This window comes from Osmerus mordax, chromosome 8 (assembly GCF_038355195.1).
Source record: "Osmerus mordax isolate fOsmMor3 chromosome 8, fOsmMor3.pri, whole genome shotgun sequence".
NCBI classification, from domain to species: Eukaryota; Metazoa; Chordata; class Actinopteri; order Osmeriformes; family Osmeridae; genus Osmerus; species Osmerus mordax.
The window spans coordinates 2822364-2849716 of NC_090057.1; the positions used below are offsets into that span (position 1 = coordinate 2822364).

Sequence of the window (27353 nt, forward strand, 5' to 3'; positions counted from 1 at the left end):
CAGTGGACTCATAGGTAGATACTGGCACATTGAATTGCTTGTACCCAACATTCTGACCCCTGACCTTTAACTGTGCTGGTTGACTCAGCCACTAGGGGGCACCCTCCCTCTGTGTTTTTGCCAGTTGCTCCACTAACTGCCAGGCCATAGAGGGGTCAAAGGTGACTCAGTAGACCAATGGAATGTCCGACAGCTGAATGAGTTACTAAAATGCCTGTTTAACAACAACTGCACAATAATTTATTATGTGGACATTATATATATGTATTATTATATAAACATAGGACCTCAGGATGCAATAGGTTTCATGGTTCATACATTGATGGCCTGTTGGGATCAGCTATACCAAGCTTTCATGTGAGACGTGCTTCTTAATTTAAAGTAAATATATTAATCTCTGAGCTTATGTTAGGAAGGCAGGTGAGTGTTTGTGAAAGTGTTGGAAGCCTGCTGTTTGTTTTTTGTCTGTTGGATGATTAGACTTACACTTGTCAAGCTGACATTGCATTCATAAAACATTAACTACTTTACTAAAGCAATCAACATCATAAAAATTCTAAACCCAGAGTTTTTCCTGGTTAACATCCGTGCAAGACGAATGACTTGATTGATTTAGAAACGTTTTTAATGTAACCTTGATTTAAAATGCTTATTTTGTTTCGCCTCTAAATGGTGTAGAGGGGGGAGATGCGATCAGTGTTTCCCTTACCATCGGTTAGAACTACTGCTCAGCCTAGAGAAAATCTGAAAATCCTATAGAATGTCAAAAAACAAATGTTTTATTTTATGTGAATGAATCATTACAACAGACATACAGTGTAATGTAGACCTGTAACACAATTGGAATTTCACAAATTTGCATCCTCATATTTTAAATAGATTCAGAACTAGTATGCCCACAGATGGTAGGAAAGTGAGAATTAGAAATGATTGGCCCAGGTTCCTGAGTGACATCTGTCTGCACCATAAAGGGCCTATCTTCCCACAATTGTCCTGCCCCCATGTCAAATGCTGACCTTTCACTTCCTGACACAGCATTTGTATTTAACACAGCCACGTGCCCCTGCTGACCTCACACACACACACACACACACACACGCACACACAGGCTTTGTAGGGAGTTTTCAAAAAGGGTGTGAACGCTCAATCCAACACAGGCCTCATGCACACATTCATACATGCAAACTGTCACTTTCACACACCAGAAACATTCTCTCCGATACCTGGGCTTTGCAAACCAACAAAGCGGGTACGCAATCAGGCCAACCAAGCATTTTCCCCTGAGGGCCTCTGATAAGAATTTCGTTGCTCGAACTCACCTGACTCACATGGCTGTTTGGCAGGACTTCGTTTTACAAAGTCCTTGACAAAGATAATGGATTCTGTAGTGTCTCGTTAAAAGTACAATAGTCAACTGGTAATCTACTAGAATCATCAATACTGTTGATTACCGTTGAATAAACAGTAAACATACAGAAACATAGCAAACAGAGCTCATCTACTTTTTTTTACATTTTATTTCAAAATACTTTCCACAGATTGAATCTCAAGAGAAACATGGTGCCCTTTGAGCATTTTAAAAGCACCACTTGTTATTGCTATGCTGCTCTGCAAGGAGACAAGGGGTTTTATTAAGAGGAATGATACAACAAACTGTAAACAAAGTTAAATTAGGGCAACACACACGCACATGAATGAACACTGTGACAGAAAAGGTAGGTATGCAAAACAAAGAGTGGCAATTCTGAAAAACATTTGAGAAGGTGATTTATAATTGTGATGTGCCCTTCTGTGTCTAATAGTTGAGGGAAGGAAAGGCCTAAAGGCATAGATGTAGGGTTAGCATCCTGCCCCAGATCCAAACCTTCAGCACAGGGCCAGAGTTGAAGAGCTAGACCTAGACCTCATTCTACGCCCACCGTTTGTCCAAGGCTGGTTCATTTCATTAAAAGTAAAGCCATGACTAAGATACACTGTAACAGCACCCTCACTTTAAGATGAAGTCGTTCTATAAAAACATGTCACTTCATTCTGTCTGTCTTTGGGGGGCGGGGGGGGGGGGGGGGGGGGTGAGGCGTGTGGTACAACAGAACGGAGAGGAAGGAAGGAGAACAGGGAACTGAAGGAGGTGAGTGGACATGGGGTGCTGGTTATCATTCTGTCTATCACCGGTCTAAAAATCAGCATGTTACAAAATCCTCAGTAAAAAAGATGCTTATGCTGCCAAGGAGTGCAGGGGAGGGGTCAGCAGGACACGCCCCTTTCCTCATGCCTTCTCCTCGGGGGCCGTCTCCACGGTTTCAGTTTCCTAGCGACGGCCGGAGAAAAGATAAAAAAACAGGTTAGATGTGACTCCGGGTGGGTCTCAATAGTCTTTAGACGTTTCCTTCTCATTCACTCTTCTCATTCCTAAATAAGGACCCTGGGCAGATCTGAAAGGACTCAGATGGAGTCATCCATATGACAAGCTACTGTCGTGTCGTAGCACGGTTTGGCTGACGTCATAACAGTCCCTTCCTTATCCTGGAGGCAGTCCTCCAAACTTCAGATGAGCCAACCAATCACTAGGCAGATGGCTAGCCTTTCTGACAGCCCTTGGTTAGACAGAGCCTACACCTCAGTACACTGACACACACACACACACACGTGCACACATCCTCAAAAATAATATCACACCAGAGATTAATACAATGCGGGTATAAATATAGTTTTAGGGCACAGAAATGTGGGTCAAGCTGCCGATGTAAAAGCCACACCACACGAGCGTACCCTTGACTCGGACCGTCTCACTCTGCCCTCTGACTGACATCGAGGAAGGGCCTGCGCTTCTCCTGGACGACACGCACACAGACGAGCGAGACACACAGATCTGTGTGTGTATGTGTAGGAGTGAGAACATGTGTTTGTATGTATAGTGCGGGTGGAGAGGTTTCGTAGAGCGTGTGTGTGTGTGTGTTTGCATGTGTTAACACGAGTGAAGAGACGTCAACAACACAATATGGGAGAAGTCGCTGTTAGATGATTGTATGACCCTGAGCATTCAACTGGCATTATATAGCTCCATCTTCTCTTAAAGGAACAGTGCACAATAAATACCTCATCTGTCTTAGTCCTTCCATTCTGGGTGGGACCCTCATCTTTCTTCCCCTTGGCTCCGCCCTTCTTGCTCTTCAATCCTTTGTCTTCCACAGGCTTCTGTGCAGAGGCAGCCAATCAAGACGGAGGAACAGAAGCATCCACCATCCAAACAACAACATGGCACTATTGCACTTGGACTGGTGAGGGAATACCTTACCTTAGAGACGGCCTTCTTGGGCTTCACCTCTGGCTTGGATGGTGCCGTTTTCTGCAGGTCAGAGAAAGCTCTGTTAACACAAGTCTTAGCTGGTCGTGTAAGGCAGTGGTTCCCAACCCTGGCCCTCAGGGACCCCCTGTCCTGTATGTTTTAGGTGTTTCCATGCTCCAACACACCTGATTCAAATTAATGGTCATAAGCAGGCTTCTGCAAAGCTGGATAATGACCCATTCATTTGAATGAGGTGTGTTGGAGCAGGGAAACATCTAAAACATGCAGGGCAGGGGGCCTTGAGAACCAGGGTTGGGAACCACTGGTGTAAGGTACGACCCCAGCCACTGTGTCGAGAGTTTAAGAAGAAGGCTGGATGTTTGTTGAAATTTCTCTGCCCAAGCTTGCTGGAGACAGAATTGGTACTTTGGAGGTGTAAGGCAAATCTTCTGCAAACATGTTTGTTGTTATGTTAGAAAGGTACTTACATTTTCAGTTTTGTAATGTACACATAGCTGAAAAGGCATGCTATTATCACAGTTTTTTGGGGGGATTTTGCATCTATTCAGTGAAGTGGTATGTTGCTTTGATGTGACCAAGTTTGCTCCAGCAAATAGAGAACTCTGGGTCTTTTGGGTGAAAGTAGGACGTTATTACAGAAGGAGATGGATTTTGAAGTATGAAAAGGAAAGAATTGTTTTCTGTAAAGCTTTCATTTGTCGCAATGAAAATTATCTCTTTGCTAATGATTTCTAATGACAGATTATTAAGTGCTAATAGATACCCAGTTCTCCTTATTTGCATTTTTACCCTTGTGTTATCTTCGGGTCATTCTGACCCACCGTCGCATTGAAACAACTTTACCGCATACAAAAACAAAGTGAAGCATTTTCTTTTAACCGTTGGGCTGTCTCAGACCCCCCACATTGCAAAGGTTAAAAGAAAATTATTTGTATTTGTTTTTGTATTGGGTAAAATTGGGTTAACACAACGATGGTTCGTTATGAACCTTTGGGTCATGTGACCCGAAGGCAGCACAAGGGTTAAGTAATATGCTAATTTGGGAATAATGTGATAATAACATGTATATATACACATGTTATTACATGTACATGTATACATCACAAGAACCAATCCTTGAATATATTAGAAAGGAACCCAAATAGTACGTTTACAGTAGTTTACAAACAACATCTATAAGCAGACTCTCAGTTAAGTCCTACCACCAAGTCCTACTGGGACAACAGTACACCACCCAGACAACCAACAGTTCTCAGGACTAAGGATGAACAAGGACAACAGAGATAACACATAGACAGAGCCAGACAGAATCTACAGGGAACTTTGAAAGTCAGTTACTACTTTAGAATATAATAATATGTTGTTGTACATTAGTGTACGTGGTATTAAATCGGTACTGCGTGTAGATTACATCACTACTGTGTGTAGAATGACATCAGTACTGCATGGAGATACTGTGGATGTGTTTCTTCATCCAGATATGCAAACTGGGGTTTGTTTCAAGGATTTTCGATTTATAAATCCGTTCCATAAATCGGTTAAACGTGTTCGAAACCTTTCTAGGATGCAAATACAATTTCCAAATAGATTCGGTCTGGCCTTAAAGTGAGCTGATGTGGGTAGAGACATGAGAGGAGAGAGAGAGAGGTGCAGATAGGAGGAGGATAAAACTCACCGATGACAACCTCTCTGACCGTCTGATGGGCTACAGGAACATGGGACGGGCGAGAGAGGAAGAGACAGAGAGCAAGAGAGAGAGAGACAGATATCAGTTGTACCTTTAGGGGCATGTCGGTGTCATATGTGTTTTGTAGTGATTGTGTTGTGTTCCTTAACAAGCCTATTTGTGTTTGTTACAGTGTACACGCACACACACACACACACACTGCACACAAACAGCAAACACACACACACAGTATAACACCCCCGCTAAAAGCATACCTCCTGCTTTGTGACTTTGGAGGCCTCTTTGCCTTCAGCAACCTCTGGAGACTATGGAAGGAAGACAGGGATCAAAAAACAATCACCACATCAAATAACCAACACATCCTGCATTCCTTCCGTGTTGGCTGTCGTCAGACTGGTGTGTGTGGACAAAGTGAGATGCTGGTTTAACTGCCAATACATTTGACTTGACTTCCTATGTGTGTGTTTAGTTGTGGTCCAAAGTAACCCCTAACCCACTGCAAATGACCTCAGCACACCAAAAAATAAGTAATTTCCTTCTGACTATGGGGGTCAGGTGGCTGAGCGGTGAGGGAATCAGGCTAGTAATCCGAAGGTTGCCAGTTCGATTCCCGGTCATGCCAACTGACGTTGTGTCCTTGGGCAAGGCACTTCACCCTACTTGCCTCGGGGGAATGTCCCTGTACTTACTGTAAGTCGCTCTGGATAAGAGCGTCTGCTAAATGACTAAATGTAAATGTAGTAATCCGAAGGTTGCCAGTTCGATTCCCGGTCATGCCAACTGACGTTGTGTCCTTGGGCAAGGCACTTCACCCTACTTGCCTCGGGGGAATGTCCCTGTACTTACTGTAAGTCGCTCTGGATAAGAGCGTCTGCTAAATGTAAATGTACTGTAAAATGACTCGGATATTCCGCTCTGGTTTGATTGTTTCCTGTAAAGTGACTAGTAGCAGAGGCTACTGTTTCACTTTTACACAAACAAGCAGTTGTTTCTTTTGCAGCTATTGGCCACTTTTTTTCTATCAGGCGTCTCAAGTGAGGATGTGGTAGTTTGGCAGCACTGCTCCTCTCAAGACTATAGAAAATGTGTTGGAAATAAAATTATTAAATGACATAAAAAATGTATATATATATATTAACTACAGAGTATTTCCTCACAAAAACATCTGACAGCATGATGTGCTGTGTGTGAGGTTAACCGCCTGAGAAGATAACATTTTATATTAGTTTAAAGTGGTCGATTTGCATACAATTTATTTACAAAATAATCTGGTAATCGTTTGTAGAAAACCGGCTTGCACAAACTGCTCGTTTTGCCGTCGGATAATTGGCATCGTTTGCATGGCAACGACCTCCGCCCCTAAACTCCCCCCACTTGGTCATCAGAGGCAAATCTACAAACGACTATACAGACAATGGCAATTGTAGGTTATAGAGAAGCCCTGTATATGCACTAATACAATGCGCCACGGCTCCAGTTGTTTGCATTGGACCGTGGCACTGCAATTGCCTAATTGTCCGTGCTCTCGCTCTCTCTCTCCGACTCGATCGGTGGCTGTGGGCAGTCTCCGGCACCGCTGACAAATAACGTACGAGACAGGGGAGGATAAAGATGTCTCTTGAAAATGCACCTTTAAACCCTCATAGTCTTTATCGACGAAATTGGAGTATACGTTTTCATAATACCCATAAATAATGTTCATGCACGGTCACTTTAAAATACCAACCGTTGACGGTGGGTTTGGGCACGCATCCACCACCGGGTGACTTTCGAGTGCGCACATTGGTGACAAGGTGGGTGTAGAGCGATAAAACCACCATCGATTGAACAGCCATTAAGCGTAGTACTAAACAAGGTTACACGATTAAAATAAAAAATATACGCGCAAGGTGACTAATACCCATAATGCATATCTCTTTGCTTCCGTCAAGACAGATCAGTCGACTCGTAGGTTGTAAGGGACAATTTTGGTTAGAAAACTTTGGCATCCCCTCACCTGATCGACGTCGCCTAAATAAAATCGGAAAAAAGCATCGAAATGAAACTACATTTTCAAGTTGACGGATTTTGCTTTGGCGACGGAATAAATAGCCTCACCTTTCTCTTAGGCATTTTTCTTGAGATCAACTTTCCAACCAAGCAAATAGATCTGGTGAATCTGAAGGTCCAAGGCGCGAATTTGTAACTGCACGAATGACAGGATCAATATCTAAGCACCTTCGATAATAACATGTTAATTACATGCAGACCTAAAACTCTAAACCGCGCTCGACCATAGGACAACATGGGGAGAATCGTCTACTATAGAGGGGTGCGATTGGTGCAATCTCCACTATGTAAATCATATAGACGAGCTCATTGGTCGAGGTTTCGAAAAGAATTTCCATTGTATTTTTGTGATTGGCTTATTGCTTTTGGTACGCAAATCACGGCTCAATCGCTGATGGATGTGTATGCTGAAACAGAGAGAATAGAGACCAATGGAAACTTGACACCGCTCTCGGTGTATCTGGGTAGTGTAGGCTAGGAACAGGCCAGAACGGTGGGAGTTACATTCAGACACTTAATTAATGGGAGGGGAAGTGACAATAAAATAAAACAACTGTAACACACTCCAGACACGTGTTTTCCAGATGGATTATATTATGTTCATGTCGTTAAACTTCAAGCAACTGCAGTAGTGACATATTTCTTACTGAGAGATCGTTTTCATTGGCAGCATTATCATTGGAATCATGGTGTGATCAATCATGTTTTATCCAGACCAAATAAAGGGTTGTCCTACAAAACCTCTCAACTCCATGGCATAAACACCATAATATTCCTGAAAAGCATCACAATAGTAAATACTTAATTTGCAATGACAATGTCAACATTCTACATGGACATCACATTAGTCACAGCATGCTATAGACTCCATCACAATAGGCATTACAACATTCTACAAAACAAAACAACAATGGCCATCTCAATATTCAGTGACATCACAATGGAGTAAATGCAGTTGTAACAATAAACAGCGTATCCTCTCGCATCACAAAACCTTTTACACAACTGTTTGGCCCTGAATACATCAATGTTTTAGAAACCAACCTAGAACACACATGGTTTTCCCCACAACTTCTAACTAGATTTACCTTGTCAGCTAAATGGAAAGGAAACAATAACAGGGAGAAAGAGAAAGAGAGAGCGAGAGATTGGCTACATAGATACAGAGAGCAAGAGAATGGGTAATTTGTAGTGGTGTAACAATAGGTCTTCAATTCCAGAGCTGATTGTGTCATGAATGGGCTGAGTGAATGATGAAGGGTTACATAGCCAGCATTAATTCAATTACAGATTGCTCAGTGAGATACAGAGAATTCAAATTTCTCCGTATTTTTTTTTACATTTATTCATTTACATTTTTTGATGGCAAACAAAAGACACTCGGGCATTAAGTAAAAATGTCGGATTAAAAATGTAACAGATCGGTTGCCACGAAGCTGGTCTTTTGCAGGTTTAGACAACAACCATGTGGGAGGACTGGGAGTAATCCAATTAAAGTGGTGGAGGGCCGAGGTGGAGGCTCCAGGGTCTCCTGGAGGTTGAGGACGTTCCCGCTGCGGGAACGTCCTTCTATTCCATAGAAATACCCAGAAATACTTTGGATTTTCTGGGTCAGCGGTGATGCTGGCGTTATCCGGTGGACTATGTTTTCACATTATTTATACATTGTACTATGGATGTTTTTCATAAAAAAAAAATTGATTGTTAACTTTGACAACATGTAAAAACATCAATGTTCTCTGGCTCGGGATTGTAATGTTGTGATGTAACAGAATGGGCAAATTGCTTGATGACATCTGCCTGACGCACTTTTTGACACACAAAAAGCATAAAACTTAGTTTTTAATACCACCAGACACTCCCAGGGTTGAACTAGTTGTGGTTTGCTGGATGTCTACAGGCCACTAGTGGGTTTGGAATGGTATAGCATTAGTAACACTTGACTGACATCTTGTGGATAGAAGGCGTCATTGTCTGACGCTTTTTGTAGGATCAATCCTACGATTGAAGTTCGTTACTATACGGTTCAAACCGTATAGTAACGAACGCCAACCAACATTCTTGCTCCACGACATCACATTCTGAGAAATTATACCCCAGTATGATTACCAAAGGAAATGTTTTTTGTGCAGCAGGTTCAAAGTATTTCACATGGCTCCTCATACTAATGTATAGGTTCAAAGGCATGCGATTTTAAAGCAGTTAGCCTGCGCGTAGGGTGGGTTACTCAGACAGGTCGAAAACAACAGCCTTCTGATCAAGAATAGGCTATCAGCTGTCCTGAAAAGGGACCAAAGGTTCACATGCCTATAGCCTACAAAAGACAAGTACTAAAAACGATGTATCAACTATGTATCAACATCAAAAGAAATGTTCTCACCATCAAATCCTTTTTTAAGATAGGAAATATAACTCTTATTGTTAAAGTCAATGATATAAATGGTAAATGGACTGCATTTATATAGCGCTTTTCTACCTTAGCGGCACTCAAAGCGCTTTACAATTTTTGACTATTCTGATTTCAGACCTGTCCACCCCATACATACACATGTATTGGTAATACATTTATGCTATTACATGTACATAATGCTGGAGTAGAAGGGAAGAAACAAGGTTACTCATACTATTGCCCTCAGTGTACAGTAAGAATCATTTGATGCTGGGGTATACAGAACAGGCAATAGAGGGGGGTGCTTTTCACGACAGGCTTGTTGTATTCCTTCTTGCCATGAAACGCACCCCCTGCTAACTCTGACTAGGAAAGTGTCACATGCCTGAAACTTACTGTGCATACTTATTCTAGTGCCCTCAGTGTACAGTAAAAATCATTTGATGCTGGGATATACAAAACAGACAATAGAGGGGGGTGCATTTCACGACAGGCTTAATGCACCCCCTGCTAACCCTGACTAGGAAAGTGTCACATGCCCGAAACTTACTGTGGTTACTCATACTAGTGCCCTCAGTGTACAGTAAGAATCATTTGATGCTGGGATATACAGAACAGACAATAGAGGGGGGTTACATTTCACGACAGGCTTGTTGTATTCCTTCTTGCCATGAAATGCACCCCCTGCTAACTCTGAGTAGGAAAGTGTCACATGCCTGAAACTTACTGTGGTTACTCATACTAGTGCCCTCAGTGTACAGTAAGAATCATTTGATGCTGGGATATACAGAACAGGCAATAGAGGGGGGTGCATTTCATGACAGGTTAATGCACCCCCTGCTAACTCTGACTAGGAAAGTGTCACATGCCTGAAACTTACTGTACTCAAATACTTCCCACTCTTTGATTTGCGCGCGCTCCCGCGAGTGGGTGCCAATCCAGAGAGTCATGCATCGGGTGATACAACACCGGTAAACGATACCACACTGATATACTTCAAATTAATGTGAGGATATGTTCCTATTTGGCGCGTCTCTGTAGTAGCAGTCTTCTTGAATGTATTTTTAGATTATGCATTTTCTAGGGGCGGGACTTCCTTTGACTGAAACGAGACGTCTGTTTATCTTAGCGTAGGCTGCAAGCAAGTGCTGAATCAGACAACAAGGTAAGGTGGACAGCAAAGCAATGGCATATATTCGTAAACAAGCATTCAAACACATTGAGATTATACGATTATTTTTTATGATCATAATGTATTCCTTTGAAACCAAATGCCGACGTTACTGCTATGTTGCAAGAAGCACTCAGTTAGCTAGCTAGCTAGCATGATAAAACGTCGCACAAATGTTTACGAAATGTTTTTCATCGTCTGAACGTTTTTCTTTTTCTCAGGTTGTCAAGGGCAATCAAGGTAGCCGTATCACTTTGTATTTATATAGTCTGCATGCTACACTGTAATAACCTGTCATATTTGGGATTACATCATTATTGTCTTGCAGATATCAAGCTATCATGCCAGCTACGTGTTGCTCGTAATAGCATGGTATACTTTGACTTGAATTTAGGGCGTAACTCTTCCAGTTGTGCATGCATTTCAGCGATGCCATATCCTACAATTTCTGCAACGCCAACTCAAACCAATCATTTCACAACGCACCTAGCCACACATCAACACACAAACATCCCAGCTATACCGTGAAGCACGCATCAGCAATCGGACTGTTTTAAATGTTCACTTCATGGGTTCAACAGACATAGCATGCTATTGAATTGAATATAGACTTTAAAATACATGTATCCTGTTAATAAATGTGTGTTTGTTCATTGCTTACCTGACTGCCTTCCCTCTCCCACAGGAGGTTAAGATGCTGGGCTGCCTAGTGAAAGGATTCTCAGGCTGGCCCCTGGTCCTCATGTGGGGCTTGCTGCTGCCACTGGTCTCTCTCCAGGGTCCCCATGGAAGGGGCCACGCTACCAGGAGCCACCCTGCCAGGGGCCAGGACTCCAGGGGCCGGGCCAAGCTGCTTCTTCTGTCTTTCGATGGCTTCCGCTGGGATTACATCAACCGAGTTCCCACCCCTAACTTCAACGCTCTGATGGAGGAAGGGGTGAAGGTGGAAAAGGTGGAGAATGCGTACATCACCAAAACCTTCCCCAACCACTACAGCTTGGTGACGGGGCTGTACGCTGAAACACACGGCATCGTTGCCAACGAGATGTTCGACCCGGTACTCAACCAGTCGTTCTCCATGGAGACGGCAAGCATGTATGACCCTCGGTGGTGGGAGGAGGCGGTGCCTATTTGGGAGACCTATCAGAGAGCAGGAGGACGCAGTGGGGCGGTCATGTGGCCTGGTTCCGATGTGGAGATCCACGGGATGTATCCGAGCCGCTACCTTCCCTACAACGCCTCTGTTCAGTTCGAAACTCGCGTCGAGCAGATCATCGAATGGTTTTCGGGCCCCGAAGAGGAAGCGGTGGATTTCGGGGTCCTTTACTGGGAGGAACCGGACGAGAGCGGACACAACTTGGGCCCGGAAAGCTCTCTCATGGACGTGGTTATCGCCGACATTGACGATAAGCTGGGATTCCTGAGGAACGAGCTGAGGAAGGCTGGCCTGTATGAGAGGATCAACCTGGTTGTGACCAGTGACCACGGCATGACGCAGCTGTCCACTGACAAGATCGTTGAACTGGATCAGTATGTCCCCAGAGAGCTGTACACCTGGGTGGATAAAAGTCCCGTGGTGGGGATACTCCCCAAAGACGGTAAGAAAGTGTGCTCATCAAATATTCAGGTAGATTAATTGCCTTTGTGTTGTGTTTGAGTGATTGCAATCTGATGTCTGAGCTTGATTACTTAAACCGCTCCTGTAGGAATGTTTGATGAGGTGTATGACAAGCTGGTGGATGCAAACCCCAACATGATGGTCTACAAAAAAGAGAACATCCCCGACCACTTCCATTACCGACACAACGTTAGAATCATGCCTATTATCATCGAGGCCAAAGAGGGATGGACCATCATGCAGAACAAGAGTGGACCATTCATGTGTAAGTTCAAACCAGTAATGACTTCTAGATTTCTGAATAAATACTCCCTTTATTTTTAAACCAGCATCTAAGGAAATAGTTTTGTTAGGAGTAGTATTAATCATTTCTTTCTTGTTAATTCATAGGGGGAAACCACGGGTACAACAACTCTTTACCCAGCATGCAACCTGTCTTTGTGGCCCGAGGCCCTGCTTTCCGGCAGAACTATGTGAAGACCTCCATGCGTTCCGTTGACCTCTACCCTTTAATGTGTCACATCCTGTCCCTCCATGCGCTGCCCAACAACGGGTCCCTCTCCAGGGTCCAGGACCTCCTCTCTGAGCCTGTTCCCCCCACACCTACCATCCCGGCTAGGGCCAAAGATTCCTCCTACGCTCCCGTTGTGGGCTCTCTGCTGGGAGTGTTGATGGTGCTGGGCTTCCTGAAGGTGTTTGTCAGACATCTGACTCTGAGGCAGCTGCCTTCGCTGCCCATCAAAGGTAGCAGGGAGATGTCCCAGCCCTTGTTGCAGGAAGAGCTTCACCTGTAGGGCAGGCGAGTACAAAAAGGAGAAAAGAAGGAAAAAAAAATAAATTAAAAGAAGTTCATTCCCCAAATAAAACATGGCTTGTGTCTCGAAACCGAACCCCAGTTGCCTCTTCCCAAGTGTGACTAGATCTACACAGTAGTCAGTAATGTAGGCCTGTCGAGAAACGTCCACTTATCTCCTGTGTTTGGATGAGTCTAAATGGAAACAGGGAAAAGGCAATGGGGTTGTTTCTAGTCAGTCCGTACTGCAGTTAAAGAAAGTAGGGTTTACACCTTTTATGCAGGCTGCTGTTTGGCTTTGCTTTTCTTGCCATTGAACATCTCATAATCTCATCATTTGTCACAGTTTAAAGCTGCAAGCTCTACTTGTGTTGTTTAGATACTGGCTTGCATCATTTGTAACATAAATTCACAGGCACCATTTCCAGTTGAAATGCATTTATACATTGTTACCGGAGAACAGGCTTGTTCTCTTTTAATCTATAATACATCAGCATTATACATTGCATGGATCTACCATGTCTAATTTTTCCAATAAGCTAGATTCAGTTTGAAGAACTGAATGGGTCAGTGAGTTTTTAGTGTTTGGTTTGAGGAGTATGTTTCAGCCGAAGGCTAGGTTTGGATAAGGTACATAGAATCTAGATAGTAGCCTCTCAAAAGCTGCTCATGTGTACAGTCATTGATCCATCCATTGCTACCTTGCCCTTCAGTAGCCAATACCATTTGCCTTTCAACTTCATAGAGATCATCTCTCTGTAACGTGCAATTGTTTTTGCGTGAATTATTTATTTTGTTTCATGCATTTTGTCATGATGGGGGCATATTTCTGTATAAAATACTTGTGTGTTGTAGCCCCATGAACAAGTTTGATAATCCATGAACATTTGTTAGTGAAACGTGAAGTGCAATTGCTATTGGTCAGTATTTTGTCTTAGGGTTTGTAAGCATTTCCTTGCCCTCTTTTTGTTGAGACTACTGAGAATAGAGGAATGAGTGGTTCCCCTGATTTGCACTAAACGATTAAACTAAAACAAGGGGCATTATGGGAAATGTTTTGTTTGCACTCTTTATTTGTAGACGTTATTTGAATTTAACGATGATAGGTGCCTCTAGCCAAAACGCTTTTCATTTGATTCTGAGAGTAATTTAGCTTCTTACTCTGACGTCATTGTGGTATCTTGATATTGATTATTTAAGAATATGATAGATTGAATTTGTCTTTTTTAGATTTAAACACATTAAACATCTGTGCCCAAAAATAACAGACAACATCACTGTGATATACTTTTTACAGAATTTAAATTGACAAATCAAAACATTTGTATAAAACAACGATAACTTTTGATTAATCAATTGTCTTGTTTCTTGAAGGAAAAAGGGTTGTCTGGTCATATGCTTCTACTCCCTGAATAAGAGGAATCCATACGTGTTTATGTAATATGAAAAAAACTAACAAATTGAAAATCTAAATTCTGTATTTGGTTCAGTTATTTAGCATTTGGAAAAATACGAATATGAAATGAAGAGGTATTTAATAAAGGGACAGTACCTATTTTAGAAAATAACATTGTCGTGTTGATGCAATTTAATTGAAATATTCTGCTGAAATAAAGGGACAAATGATAAGACGGGGTGTTACATTACTTTTGTCAAAAGACACCTTTTCGAAAGCTTGCTCCTGTTTGGTTTTGTATCCATATTGCAAAATATCTCTTATAAAAGTAATTTTTTGTCGACAGGGGAGGCTTTTGCTGAAAAGGTGTCATCTAGCCAACTTGGTATGTTACGGAGCGGACTTGGGAATTGCATTCCCCGATCAAGGTGCTCATTTGCATAGGCCACCTGTTGCCTGCCAGGATCAAAGTTCTATCATAAGTCATCAGTCATTTGCTCATGCGCTCACCCAACAGCGCAACCGTCAGTGTGAACGTTTCAACTCCAACTTCACCTTACTCTGCAACCGAACTCAGACATAGGCAACAAATATGGAAAACATTTACGAAAAAGTAGACGAAGGGAATTTGTATGAAAAACCGTATGAACGCCCAGTCGAGCTCAAGTATGAGAACCAAGGAGCTGTCTATGAGACCCCGAGCGAGATGACGGAGGCGATTTACAGTGAGATCGTGGTGCAAGAAAAGCGATCATCACCGGACTATATAGACACCAGGGAGACCATGGGTGAAAAAGAGCAACCATCCAAAGAGCACTCATCTTCATCCTCTAGCGACAATGAAGATGAGAAAACCGAAGATGAGAAAGTTGAAAGAGTTGAGACAATACCAGAGGGGGCAGCGGTTGAGACAGGGGCAGCGGTTGAGACAGCTGCAGTGGTCGTGGATGCAACAGCGGAGGTTAACGGCGAGGCAGCCGCCGTCTCGAGCTTCTCGAGACGCCTGTCAGCGGCATCATCTGCATCCTCCGAGTCTCTCAGAGACCCGTGCGATGACCCCCCGATACAGCTCGAGGACGACAACGCGGAGGATGGGATGCTAATGGCCTACAGTCACACCGAACTGCCCTCAGAACCGGAGGAGATTGTCGACTACAGCCTCAAAACTCTCGAGAATGTCACTTTGGACGAGAATAGTGTTGCACCAGCAAATCCCAGTCAACCTGAAATCTCACTATTTGTCAAGGTAAGAATGACATATGAAGTATACTCTAATTCGTTGTGAATCAAAAAAGTATCTTAAAATGGTGTGTATTGTTGTTGACAATATATTCTTTGGTTAATACATGTCTACTATCTCAAATTCAAGTTAGGGTAAGGTCCTTGGTGTGAAGGTCATTGTCAATAAACTTCTCACTTCTGTACTTTGTTATTGGGCCAATATCCAATAGGAAATACTATCTTATGTAATGGACTGCCCCAAATACTCTGTATATAAACCTTGATGACCAGAGTATGAAGGAGACAGACAGTTGCAGTTCACGTTGACCTTTGTTCAAGTTTCATTCACTTTGGCTGCATGTTGGGGATCTTGGCTGTTGGGGAAGATAATCAGAATCAGAATTCGGTTTATTCGCCATGTATGTTATACAAACACGGAATTTACTGTGGCAGGGAGGTGCAAACACTAAACATATACGAATCTTAAGTAAAGGTACAGAAGTTTAACTATTCCTAAGAACTAAACAATCTAAGATCGATGTTACAGAGTCTTGTGGATTAGACCCATCTTCAGCTCAAGGATTCTCTTTGAGTTCTTGCTGTAGTCTGAAGCAAGAATAGTTTTAAGTAAGATTCAATTGTGAAATGGTTGTTGCACTGTGTCTAACAACAGTACAGACCATGCCTTGGCACTAACCACTGAAGTATTGTGAGAACTGGTGCTTGACTGATGTGATCTGCTGCATTTACTTTAGACACTATTTGTACGAAGCTTTGGATAAAAACATTTACTAAATTAATACATGTAAATTAATCTGTACGGAAATATTCTCTTATTTATGTGCCTTGCGAGACAGACAAAACCCTCACAAGAATCAGCCAGGGTTCATTTTCCAGTCTCTCGAATAAAGCGGAAATCTTCCAGATAGGTGGGCCTGAGTCTTTGACTTTGAGACAAACTCATGGAGTCTAATGTAATGATTAACCCATTTACAGTACCACCATATAAACCAGGGGTGAACTCCATAGCTGAGCAAATGTTTTCCTGAACACAGCAGAACTATTATCTGCCTTTTTGAACATACAGAGGTCACTTTGCTGAACAGTGATTGTGAGATACTCAAGTTGCTGTACTCCTTCAGAAAAAAAGCCTTTATCTGCCCAGACTGTGCATGTACTCTTTGTATATGTTCACGCAGAGATTAGTTGGTTACTGTAACATGACAACTGATAGGGTTGAGCCATTTGAACACCTTGTGGTTCAAGGGTGTGACGTGTGTCTCATTCCTCAGTCCCCTCCCCTCCCCTCCCCAGTGGATTTCACAACTGTTTATGTTCACATTGCGTCATAAAGCAAGAGACAATAAAGATGTTGAAGCTTTAGCAATCAGAAACTAGCGGACCCATTCATCCTATCAGTTTAAACAAGCCCTACTCTCAGAGATAGGGCGTCTGGCTGAAACATCCTTCAAACCACAGCATGATAGGAATGTGGGTTCCCTTTCAGGAACGGTCTCAAAAGAACCAAATCTGTATCTAAGATCAGACAGTATTATTTACATTTAGTCATTTAGCAGACGCTCTTATCCAGAGCGACTTACAGTAAGTACAGGGACATTACCCCCCGAGGCAAGTAGGGTGAAGTGTCTTGCAACGGCACACAGTTGACACAACGTCATTTTAAAACAGCCGGGAATCGAACCACCAACCTTCTAATTAGTAGCCTGAGTCCATAACCGCTCAGCCATCTGACTATTATGGTAAAGTCATGGTGGGCTTTAGCTTGAAAACAGAGAATGTGTTTGGGCTTGTCTCTATTGTAGCCTATATAGTCCACTGCTACGTTTAATATGACATTTTTATTATTATGATTATTTACAGCAGGTTGTTTGTATCATGGTTATGGATTCAAACCGCTACACCAGTTATAGACCCATAAAACATTGCCATAAAAGAGCTATACATACATTCTGTAACATAGGTAGTTTTGGCTGTCACACATTAGATAGTCGTAAGACTCTCATATCTGGTTCGTCTTACGAAAGACAGGCAGGGTCTGTTAATGATTTGGCGCCACAGTAAATGATTAATGCAGGATAGTGATTTGACCCTTCCCATTCCTTCAATAATATTTTATATATTATTTGATCATATATTCACTTGCTTTTTATGGTCAACTAGATTCCTGTTGTTTGTAATCATCCTACTTAATGTGAACCATAAAGACGACACACAAGATTGACAGTGAAATTGTATGGTACTGACTTTAGGTCAGAGTGAAAGCCTTTTCCTTGAATCAGAGTAAATCTTGTAGAATGATTAACACAATCTCTCAGGGGAGCAACAGTCCTCTGTTCCTTCTTAAGCAACTCTGAAGGGTTGGTGTGTGAGTATGCTTATTGAAAGGGTTAGTATGCTTGCATGATTCTCCAAAGGGTTGTATGCTGAAACACTCAGGGAATAGTTATAAACTGTATGTACGTCCACTACTACCTCCATTTCAGTAAAATGATAATGGTCAGGTGAAATTGAGTTTTAAACAGAACATATCTGACTGTGCCTGTGTTGCTCCTCTGGAGTGTACATCTATGTTTGTGCCACAAGGGGGCGCTGTCCCTTTTCTAGAGAATAACAGCTCCTCCATCCACATGCAGATAGAGACTGATTAATATTAATTTAATGTAAAGCTTAATTTGTAAAGTAATGCATATTACATGTTGCATTTAAACACCAGATGACTCTTGAATATAATCTATCCTTAATCCTAGAAAAATGTAGTCAGTGAGTCAGTTAGACCGTTAGTTGGTTGGTTGGTTAGTAAGTCAGTGAGTCGTTCAACAGCTTAAACTATATTGGTGATTTCCAAAAACCAAAGTCAAACATCAATAATTCAAACAGGAATCTTCTACTGTTGGTTATCTGATATAACCTATGTTATACCTTACCAGACATTCTCAATTAAATATGCATGCCACTTCCACCTCCCTTGGGGAAACGGTTAAGTTGTGCTATCACACACAAGAAAGAGTTCACATGTAGAATAGATAATAGTAAGCTGTCCTACTGGAGAGAACATCAAAGGATCCTGACATGATCCAATAGACACCATCAAATCAGTCACCGCAAAGTTTCGATATCAAAGACTGCTGATAAGTGAACAAGATGGGATGAGAGAACGAGAGGCTTGGAATAGGAAAAGAAGGTAGATAAGGATGGCAGGGAGAGAGCAAGAGGTGAGAATGAGAGCTGGAAGGAGGGAGAGGGAGAGAGAGAGAGAGAGAGAGGGAGAGAGAGAGAGAGAGGTGGAAAAGTGCAGTGAGGATGAGAGCTGGAAGGAGACACAGAGAGAGAGAGAGAGAGAGAGAGAGAGAGAGGGAGAGAGAGAGAGAGAGACACACACACAGAGAGAGATAGGGCTCCACCCCCTGCTATAGCCTGACACCTGTTCCCAGTCTATCAGCGGGAGCTGCACTCTGTCTGTGGTCCTGCAGGTCAAAATCAGAGCCCAGGGCAAACCCTAGCCCACCTGTCCCACCAGCAGTCCCGCCCACTCCCAGCATCTTCCCCTGGGGAGGCCAGCAAGGAGACAAGTTAGGAGACAAGCAGGGACAGAAGAAGCCAGAAGAGATCTCTTCAGATTGACAGTGGAGATTCATAGAAGTCTTCCCGGTACAAGTTCGGTCAGGAGGATGTAGACTCAAACGACTGTGGACTGGACTTATTGTAGCAGTCATTTGACTTTTACGCCAGAGCACGGTGCCCAGAAGGACAGGCGGGATGTCCTCTAACGGACAGGACAGGGACCCAGACATAGAGCTTTTTGTCAAGGTAAGACAGATATGATGTGACTTTACCTCATCGTGTTTGCTACAAAGACAGAATTCACTAAACTGTTGAAGTCGCTAAGTCACACACACACCACCTTGTTCCTATACCTGGTCAGGGTTTTAGTGCTGTGCCAGGTGTGTGTTGTGGAAAGTGTGTGTAACCCTAGAGTGGTGCTAGAGTTACTGCAGCACGTTCTAATGCCGGATGGCCCAGTTGTGACAGTGATACCGTAGATACTTGTTGATGGCAGGAAACACAGCCCACTCACTTCCACCATGTGACAATACGTCAGATTACATGACTCAGGTTTATAAACTAATACTAAATATACCATAGTGTGTTAGGGTTACTGTTATGGTTAGGAACTCTTCCTCATATTACATTGTCTTTGCATCCCATCAAATCAAATATAGATTACATGGTTATGCTATATAGATTATATTATTAATTTACTCAAACTGGCAAGTTGCTATGGGCTGGACCTGGTTACAGTTCAGAATGTGTTATGAAGAGAGAGAGCCATATGGTGTTGTGCTGTAGAGTTCCCAGGAGTCCCCCTGAGGCAGGGGAAGAGGACAGCTCTGCACCTGGGGTAGCTAAGGTGGAGGAAGGTGGAAAATCTCAGTGCTGATGAACTGCAGAGATGCACTGACCCAATTATCCATCTCGGAGACTATGCCTAGCCAGCCAGCCAGTCAATCTACCAGTCAGCCAGTCTACTATCCAGACAGCCTACTAGCCAGACATACAGCCTACCGGCCAACCAGCCAACCTACCAGTCAACCAGTTGACCCTTCAGCCAGCCAGCCAGTTTACCAGTCAGCCAGCCTACTATCCAGACAGCCTACTAGCCAGCCAGACAGCCTACCAGCCAGCCAACCCACCAGTCAACCAGTTGGCCAGTCAGCCAGCCAGCTAGCCAGCCTACCAGGTAGCCAGCTAGCCATTCAGAGAGATTCCCTGCTGCACTATTGCTTATATCACTGTCAGCTTCAGTGTCCCTCACATACAGGTGTTCTGCCATGATAGGTGACTTATCTCCCATCAACTCAACCAATGGAACCAGGAGCGTCTGAATCTTAAACTCACATGTAGCGACTCAGGCACCTTTCCACCCTGCCCACTGGGCTGTGTCCTATATGGACCAGGCTGCCAGGACTGACCCCCCTGCACACAGGGGGGGGAAGAGGTTCCACTCGACTTTCTATTTTGAGGTTTTGACACACATCGAATCAACAGTGTTTTTGAAGGGGGTCAGTGTCCTACATAAGAGCAGCAGGATATGCTTGGGTTTGGACATGACTACATCGATCAAAACAGAGAGTCAAGACAGCGTGATGCTTTAAATGCCCATTCAAAATAAGATTCTGATTCTTCATCATCAAGTATTTTTTCGTCAATAATCTCATGTTGACCGAAATGTCACTCAAATTGTGTTTTTATAGAGGATCACAACACAGTCGCATGTCGACGTCCCGCTAAAATCCAGCATCATCTGACTAAGCTGGGCCACCCAGCTCATCGGCCCAGTGGCCCACTGGTGTGTGACCGCCATTGTCCTCCACGTTCTAGATCCTGATTGGCTATTATCCGCCGCAGGGCATTGTGTTACCTCAGTCCCATAGAGCCGAGTCAAAACAATGCACAGACAGAAGCTTCATAGCCACACACGTGGGCTTGGGCCTCAATGGGAGGACTCTGGCATACATACAGTCAGCTCAGCGACTTTCACAAGGGGAAGCTCCTCTCTCTGGTCTTTGCTAGAAGATAAACTCTCGCCATTTTGTTCATAGCGGCAGACGGTACGTGAACAAACAGGAAGGCTGTGGAACCTTCTTCTTGTAGCAGCATAATAAGAAATGCTTTCCCTACCATGACACGTGACTGTGAAAGCCCTGGGTGAGAGGTCGGGGTGGGGGTGGGGGGCTCTCAGGCAGCCTGTGGATTATTGACTGTGGTCTGGAAGTCCCAGTGACCAATGAACCAGGAAATGGAATCAGTTTGCATTATTCAGACTGGCCAGAGAGTCAGGTGTCTGGGTTATCTTTCCATGTCCGCGCACACGGACACCTGATCAGGTACGACACGCCAGGCTAGGTTGAGATTCCGTACCTCTCTCCCTCACAGCAATTTGAACTTTGTTTTCCTTTAAGCATGCATGTTTACTTTTGGTTTAGAGAGCACAAGCCTTCAATGGACCGGCCTCCGTGTTTAAATAGTGTAAAGTTCACAAACGGCCAATATATCCTGTTAGTTCTCCTGACCAAATGCACTCAAACCTAGCTTCTTCTAGTCTATCAGGTCCCAAAGGTCAGATAGGTTGAAGAAAAACTGTCCACCACATCTATCAATACACACGTCAGAAAGAAAAAAACATAATCCGATATAAAGTACTTCCCTAACCGTGCACGAGTATGAAAGTACTTCTAAAATATCAGTTCTCCCAGGGTGTTGACGGTTCTCCTTGTTCTGCTGTGCAGGCAGGCATTGATGGGGAGAGCATCGGAAACTGTCCCTTCTCTCAGCGCCTCTTCATGATACTCTGGCTCAAAGGAGTGGTTTTTAACGTCACCACTGTGGACCTAAAGAGGTAGGTAACACACACACACACATATATAGATATATATATATACGCACACACTAATAAGGTCATTTTAACTTGTTAGGAAGCCTGCTGACCTGAATAACCTGGCTCCAGGGACTCACCCTCCCTTCTTGACCTTCAACGGAGAGGTCAAGACTGACATCAACAAGATCGAAGAGTTCCTGGAGGATGTGTTGGCTCCACCAACGTAAGTCAGGTGGCTGAGCGGTGAGGGAGTCAGGTGGCTGAGCGGTGAGGGAGTCAGGTGGCTGAGCGGTGAGGGAGTCGGGCTAGTAATGTGAAGGTTGCCAGTTCGATTCCCGGCTGTGTCAAATGACGTTGTGTCCTTGGGCAAGGCACTTCACCCTACTTGCCTCGGGGGGAATGTTCCTGTACTTACTGTAAGTCGCTCTGGATAAGAGCGTCTGCTAAATGACTAAATGTAAATGTGTAAAATGTAAGTCAGTTCCTGATAACTCTTATTCTTACCCAACATCAATCCACCACATATTCGTCAACGCTGGCGGACTTTAATGTAGCGCTTTTGGTGAATGATCAGAGACTGTTCAAGGGAACAAGGATGCTTGTAGAGTAGGATCTCAGTGAGCCTCTCTAACGTGTTCAACGTGCTCCCCGTTCCTGACGCAGGTGACAATGTGCTCCAGATGTGTGTGACCGTGTTCCTCACGTTCCACCCTCAGGTATCCCAAGCTGGTCGCCAAGCACAGGGAGTCCAACACAGCTGGGAACAACATCTTCGCCAAGTTCTCGGCGTACATCAAGAACACCCGGATGAACGCCAACGAAGGTGCTGTGTTCCAGCTCGTTCACGCACGCACACGCACACACACACACACACACACAGCTGGTTCCGCTTACGAGTTCACAACCACTCTAGCAATAAGTGTCATGACAGATACTGCATGCCACCACTAGATGGTAGCAGAGTCACGCTGGGGACATGAACCGTGAGGGTTTCTGGTGTTCGACTAATGCTGCCATCTAGTGGGTGTGAGGTTCCACGTTCTGATGGAAATTCATTTATCAACTCAAAAGCACGGCACAAACGTCCGTCTAAATCCTTTTATGATCTTGTTACTACTATGCTGTAAATGTCCCTGCTATGTTGTAAATCTAAAATGTAAATGAGCTATGTGGGTGTGTGTGTGTAGGTCTGGAGAAAGGTCTTACCAAGGCCCTGAAGAAGCTGGATGAATACCTGAACACCCCCCTGCCTGAGGAGATCGATGCAGACAGCATGGAGGAGGAGAAGGCCTCCACCAGGCGCTTCCTAGATGGAGAGGACCTCACTCTGGCCGACTGCAACCTGCTGCCCAAACTGCACATCGTCAAGGTGAGAGGGGGGGGGCGGTTCTCCAGCTGTCCCTCTGTGCGTCCTGTCTCTTACACACTTTTTCTAGACACATTCAAGGTGAGGATGGCCTGGTTTCTCCACCTCTCCTATCTGTCCCTCCGTCTATCTCTGATTCACTCTCTCTGTCTCTCTCTCTCTCTCTACCTCTCTCTACCTCTCTCTACCTCTCTCTCTCTCAACCTCTCTGACGCACACATATACTTCTCTTCATCCGCAGGTTGTTGCTAAGAAGTACCGTAACTACGACATACCCTCGGACTTGACAGGTGTGTGGCGGTACCTGAAGAGCGCCTACACGCGTGACGAGTTCACCAACACCTGTGCTGCCGATGGGGAGATGGAGATGGCCTACCAGGACGTGGCTAAGAGACTGGCTAAATAACACAACACACGTAACACACATCTCAAATATTACACACCTAGTCTCACACAAACACATATATATGCATCTCATCCTTTTAGTAGTGTCTTTTTAATATGAGGAGCAATCTATAGGTGAACTGGCCACAAATGTTCTTTTAAAAAGGGAATAGGTATAGCTCAGTGGTAGAGTTAACTTCTGAATAAGAGATTGAAGGTTCAGATCCCCCCTGTATGTTGCTGTGGATTAAAGTGTCGGGTAAATCATCACATCACGTGTTCTTACATTTAAGGAGGAGTTGCTGTGATGATGGGCTGTTTGTTTTATTTATTCTTCTATGTGCGCTACCCTGTTTAACTGTAGACTGACCCTAGTTAGCATTCCTGATGGCTTTGCGGCTCAGATTCATCCATGATCGATGATGATGATAATCACTAGTAATACACTAGACTTAGATATCACAATGGGAAGCTTTGATTTACTCTCTTAAAATAGTGTTGGTGTAGTCTCTGAGTATTTACCTGATTCTAGAAGTATCTTATCTTATCCTGTATCCTTCTGAGAGGTTTAGTGGTAGAATGATGAAATATGTTTTAGAATATGATTGCTTATAAAGAACATGCGAGGCGAACAGGATGGACTGTTCAGGTCCGTACAGAAGAATAGAACAGAGCTGATTTCTGGTTTGTTTGCATGAATAAATCTGTTCTGACAGTCTTCTTTTAAAATCACGGAGTAATCCATTGCCTAAACTATGTGCCTTTATTTAGAAATCTCAGTATGCCAATCCAAACACATTGATCGATTCTATTTGAACCTGAACTCAAAGTTGTTTTGAACACCCCCCCCCCCCCCCCCCCCCCCCAGCTGTGTGTCCAGTTCCAGATATTGGTTTCGTCTAAAATGACACCGGTATATACTAAATCTAGAGCGTATTTGATTACAAGTCCAATCAGGCTTGATTAGGTTAGGCCATTAGTGGCGATGAAAACCAGCTTCAAGCTGAGGTCCACCCATTTTCTGGTTCAGAGACCCTGCCCTCAAGCCCTTCATCAAACAGCCATTTCCTCCCCTCTGCTCAGCTCCCCATGCAGGACTATCTCTAGATTCAAAGTTTAAAAGCTTTATTGTTCATTAGAGTGTGGTGGAAATTTGTCTTGGGCTAGTTGTCTTTGGCAATGTTTCTAACCGTGGACTTCCTTGAAGAACCATAATGTGCTTGTGTGGTTTGGACAAACATTTGATATGAAACTGAGCATGACGACTGGGAGGCATGTTCAGTGTGAAGCTCTACGAATAAAACAATATTTTCACAGATCAGCCTGTTGTCGTTTTCTTTCACTCTCCAAACTGTAGTTAGGCAATCCATCAACGCCAGAACGGTTCTCTCAGAGATACCACGGGGAAATGAAGAGTACGCTGGGTCCTGTCTGTCTCTGAAGAAGAAACGGGGCCTTGCTGAGTTGATCAAACCCAGTGGCCCAAGTCGGATCTTCCATCCATACAAGAGCGAGAGAAGAGAGAGTGATGGCCGCTGACAAGCTTAAATAGAGGCTTCCATGCCAGGGATCAAAAGCCATCCTTCTTCTCCACTCTCTCATTAAGACGGAAAACCCGAGCGCCGCCATCCGATCCGTCTCCATTTTTCCTCAAAGGAGTCTAACTTAAAAGATCTGCGCCTGTCGGATTTACAATGGTGGGCGAGTGGTGTTTACCGAGGCCCGGCCCTGCCAGAGTCAACAGTCAAGCAAAATAAATGGAGCCTGCCTAGTGTTTCCACAGGAGTAAGGAAATATGGAGCGAGACTTGTGCCTTGCTGTTTCGTAATTAGTACCTAAACATCGCTGTCCTTGGATCCCAGCGCTCACGTCCAACGTTTCCCTGAGCTGGGTAATATACAGCCAAGCATTAACGTCAAACACGTCTGGCCACGGGGCCTGGCATGTTAGCCTAATCTGTTATTGCAGCCATAGCTGATCCTCTGGTCTTGCCCAACTCAGCTCTGTGGAGGGCATGGAAGTTGACAGTGAGGCTGGGCCTACAATGTAGGCTATAGAAGAAAATCCTTATGTAAACTGCCGGTACTTCACTCATACACAACAGATGGCACAGTAGCCTACTGTACACAGATACGAACATTACAAAGCAGACGGATTATCTTCACAGTGTTACCTGACCTTTTTAAAATAACTAATTCACTTGAGGTTTTATTCATTCACTTCACTTTTCTGAAGTTTTATTAGCGCTATCGTTTGTCACGGAATGATTTCCAGCCTCTGAAATCAGCGATGCCCTGTAATTACTCCTGACACGACACTGTCGTGACGACAGTAAAGGGAAGGAGAGCGACAGTTGAGGCTGTACACTCAGTAGAGGAAGTCTCAGATCAGATGCTGCCAGAAAAAAATCCGCCTGTATTCAGAAGCCAACAGAGAGACAGGAACCAGCGTCCCCGTGTCATAACAGCAGATCAGGTTTAAAAGGACAGGCCCGAGGCAGACGGGTCGACTGCTCTTCCTCATAGAGAGAGAGGATCTGAGGTGGTATCGGATTCGTGGATGGTTTTCCCCTCCGCCTGCTCGCGGAGGTTTGAGTGACCTGTGGTGCCGTTTGATGGGGATTATCGATCTGCCTGGCGCACGCCTGTGGTTTCGGTGTGAGACTGACGACCTCACCAAAGAGCTCCTGGCAGGGCGGCGCTCCGATCGCTGGAAGGAGTTAGCAGACGGATGATGAATGTCAGGGACAACTGTCAAGGTTTGACGTTTGAACTCGCTGATGATCCCACATTAGCCTTGATTACCAGATGGTTATAGAATCCTTCCATGCATCTCTAATGATCAAGACTGACTAGAATACATAACGCCAGACTGTTTTCTCAGCTTTTTGGAAAGGAGACGTAAAGTGAACTTCAAGTGAAGAAACTCCTTGAGAGCTGTGCCCAATATTGTAAAACTCTTGGTTAAGCGTGTCAAAGACGGCTTGAATCGGGGCTGTGGACCCACATCACGTGGTCTACCTTTGGGTGACTGTATCAGGATGTGGACTGGACGTTCAGCTAATGATGATGTGAGGTCTGCCTGATGTTAGGTATACGATACCTACCCATGAGCAAGCTCAGCTCCTTCTGATGTGCTCCAATGTAGGCTATATAACCACACTGGTGCGACCGCAGGGGCTAGAAGACCACACTCACATCCAGCCGGACGTGTTTGGATTCTCTGTAGCCCTCACACATCCGCGCCATCCTGAGAGCTCTCACTTTATCATTCACTGTACTAAATCATCGTTCTGCCTACAGGAAACACATTGCGTTTTACTTTCCAGTCGTAAACCATAAAACCTGTCTTTAAAGCGAGTTATGATGCCTGGAGACGGCGGCGACGCCAAAAGCAGAACCAGATACAGCGAGCATCCCTCGCATCGCCTGGCATCATCAGGCAAGGTCGCACTGCCATTTTCCAAACGAAGTCAGAAATTATGCGCACTTCACCAGGATGACATGTCACTCTGCGAAGGACCACATCTCCGACACTATTATGTGACCGCTCGGCATTACGACTCCATTAGTTCT

General features: G+C 44.1%; 3 protein-coding genes across 7 annotated transcripts; 2 read left to right on the forward strand and 1 right to left on the reverse strand.

The window, feature by feature from the left end:
- Positions 1-1499: 1499 nt before the first annotated feature.
- On the reverse strand, positions 1500-7215 carry hmgn3 (high mobility group nucleosomal binding domain 3). 3 transcript variants are annotated; one of them, XM_067242038.1, is made up of 7 exons: positions 7092-7215; positions 5249-5299; positions 4983-5012; positions 3296-3346; positions 3097-3195; positions 2770-2869; positions 1500-2308 (listed from the first exon to the last, which is right to left on the reverse strand). In XM_067242038.1, exons 1-7 carry the CDS (start codon positions 7104-7106, stop codon positions 2301-2303), a joined length of 354 nt encoding a protein of 117 aa, XP_067098139.1. In that variant the 5' UTR covers positions 7107-7215; the 3' UTR covers positions 1500-2300. The 3 variants fall into 3 exon arrangements, with proteins under 3 accessions (XP_067098139.1, XP_067098138.1, XP_067098137.1); XM_067242037.1 differs by lacking the exon at positions 2770-2869 and having other exon boundaries at positions 3097-3192; XM_067242036.1 differs by lacking the exon at positions 2770-2869.
- Positions 7216-10515: 3300 nt separating this feature from the next.
- On the forward strand, positions 10516-14645 carry enpp5 (ectonucleotide pyrophosphatase/phosphodiesterase 5). Of its 2 annotated transcripts, XM_067242323.1 has the most exons (5): positions 10516-10597; positions 10825-10843; positions 11289-12201; positions 12310-12486; positions 12612-14645. In XM_067242323.1, the coding sequence occupies exons 3-5, from the start codon at positions 11298-11300 to the stop codon at positions 13013-13015; spliced, it is 1485 nt and encodes a 494-aa protein (XP_067098424.1). In that variant the 5' UTR covers positions 10516-10597; positions 10825-10843; positions 11289-11297; the 3' UTR covers positions 13016-14645. The 2 variants fall into 2 exon arrangements, with proteins under 2 accessions (XP_067098424.1, XP_067098425.1); XM_067242324.1 differs by lacking the exon at positions 10825-10843 and having other exon boundaries at positions 10575-10597.
- A 334-nt stretch (positions 14646-14979) lies between these two features.
- clic5b (chloride intracellular channel 5b) lies at positions 14980-24042 on the forward strand. Of its 2 annotated transcripts, none has more exons than XM_067241368.1 (6): positions 14980-15656; positions 21940-22049; positions 22126-22251; positions 22745-22851; positions 23216-23397; positions 23636-24042. In XM_067241368.1, exons 1-6 carry the CDS (start codon positions 15003-15005, stop codon positions 23798-23800), a joined length of 1344 nt encoding a protein of 447 aa, XP_067097469.1. In that variant the 5' UTR covers positions 14980-15002; the 3' UTR covers positions 23801-24042. The 2 variants fall into 2 exon arrangements, with proteins under 2 accessions (XP_067097469.1, XP_067097470.1); XM_067241369.1 differs by lacking the exon at positions 14980-15656 and adding an exon at positions 19093-19459.
- Positions 24043-27353: the final 3311 nt, after the last annotated feature.

Coding starts and splice junctions, on each gene's coding strand:
- hmgn3 (XM_067242038.1), bottom strand. Junction 5,013..5,248: donor CCAAAGTCACAAAGCAGGAG/GTATGCTTTTAG, acceptor ATGTTCCTGTAG/CCCATCAGACGGTCAGAGAG. Junction 3,347..4,982: donor GGTCAGAGAGGTTGTCATCG/GTGAGTTTTATC, acceptor TCTGACCTGCAG/AAAACGGCACCATCCAAGCC.
- enpp5 (XM_067242323.1), top strand. CDS start 11,298: ATGCTGGGCTGCCTAGTGAAAGGATTCTCAGGCTGGCCCCTGGTCCTC. Junction 12,202..12,309: donor GGGGATACTCCCCAAAGACG/GTAAGAAAGTGT, acceptor CCGCTCCTGTAG/GAATGTTTGATGAGGTGTAT. Junction 12,487..12,611: donor CAAGAGTGGACCATTCATGT/GTAAGTTCAAAC, acceptor GTTAATTCATAG/GGGGAAACCACGGGTACAAC.
- clic5b (XM_067241368.1), top strand. CDS start 15,003: ATGGAAAACATTTACGAAAAAGTAGACGAAGGGAATTTGTATGAAAAA. Junction 22,050..22,125: donor ACCACTGTGGACCTAAAGAG/GTAGGTAACACA, acceptor TTAACTTGTTAG/GAAGCCTGCTGACCTGAATA. Junction 22,852..23,215: donor CCGGATGAACGCCAACGAAG/GTGCTGTGTTCC, acceptor GTGTGTGTGTAG/GTCTGGAGAAAGGTCTTACC.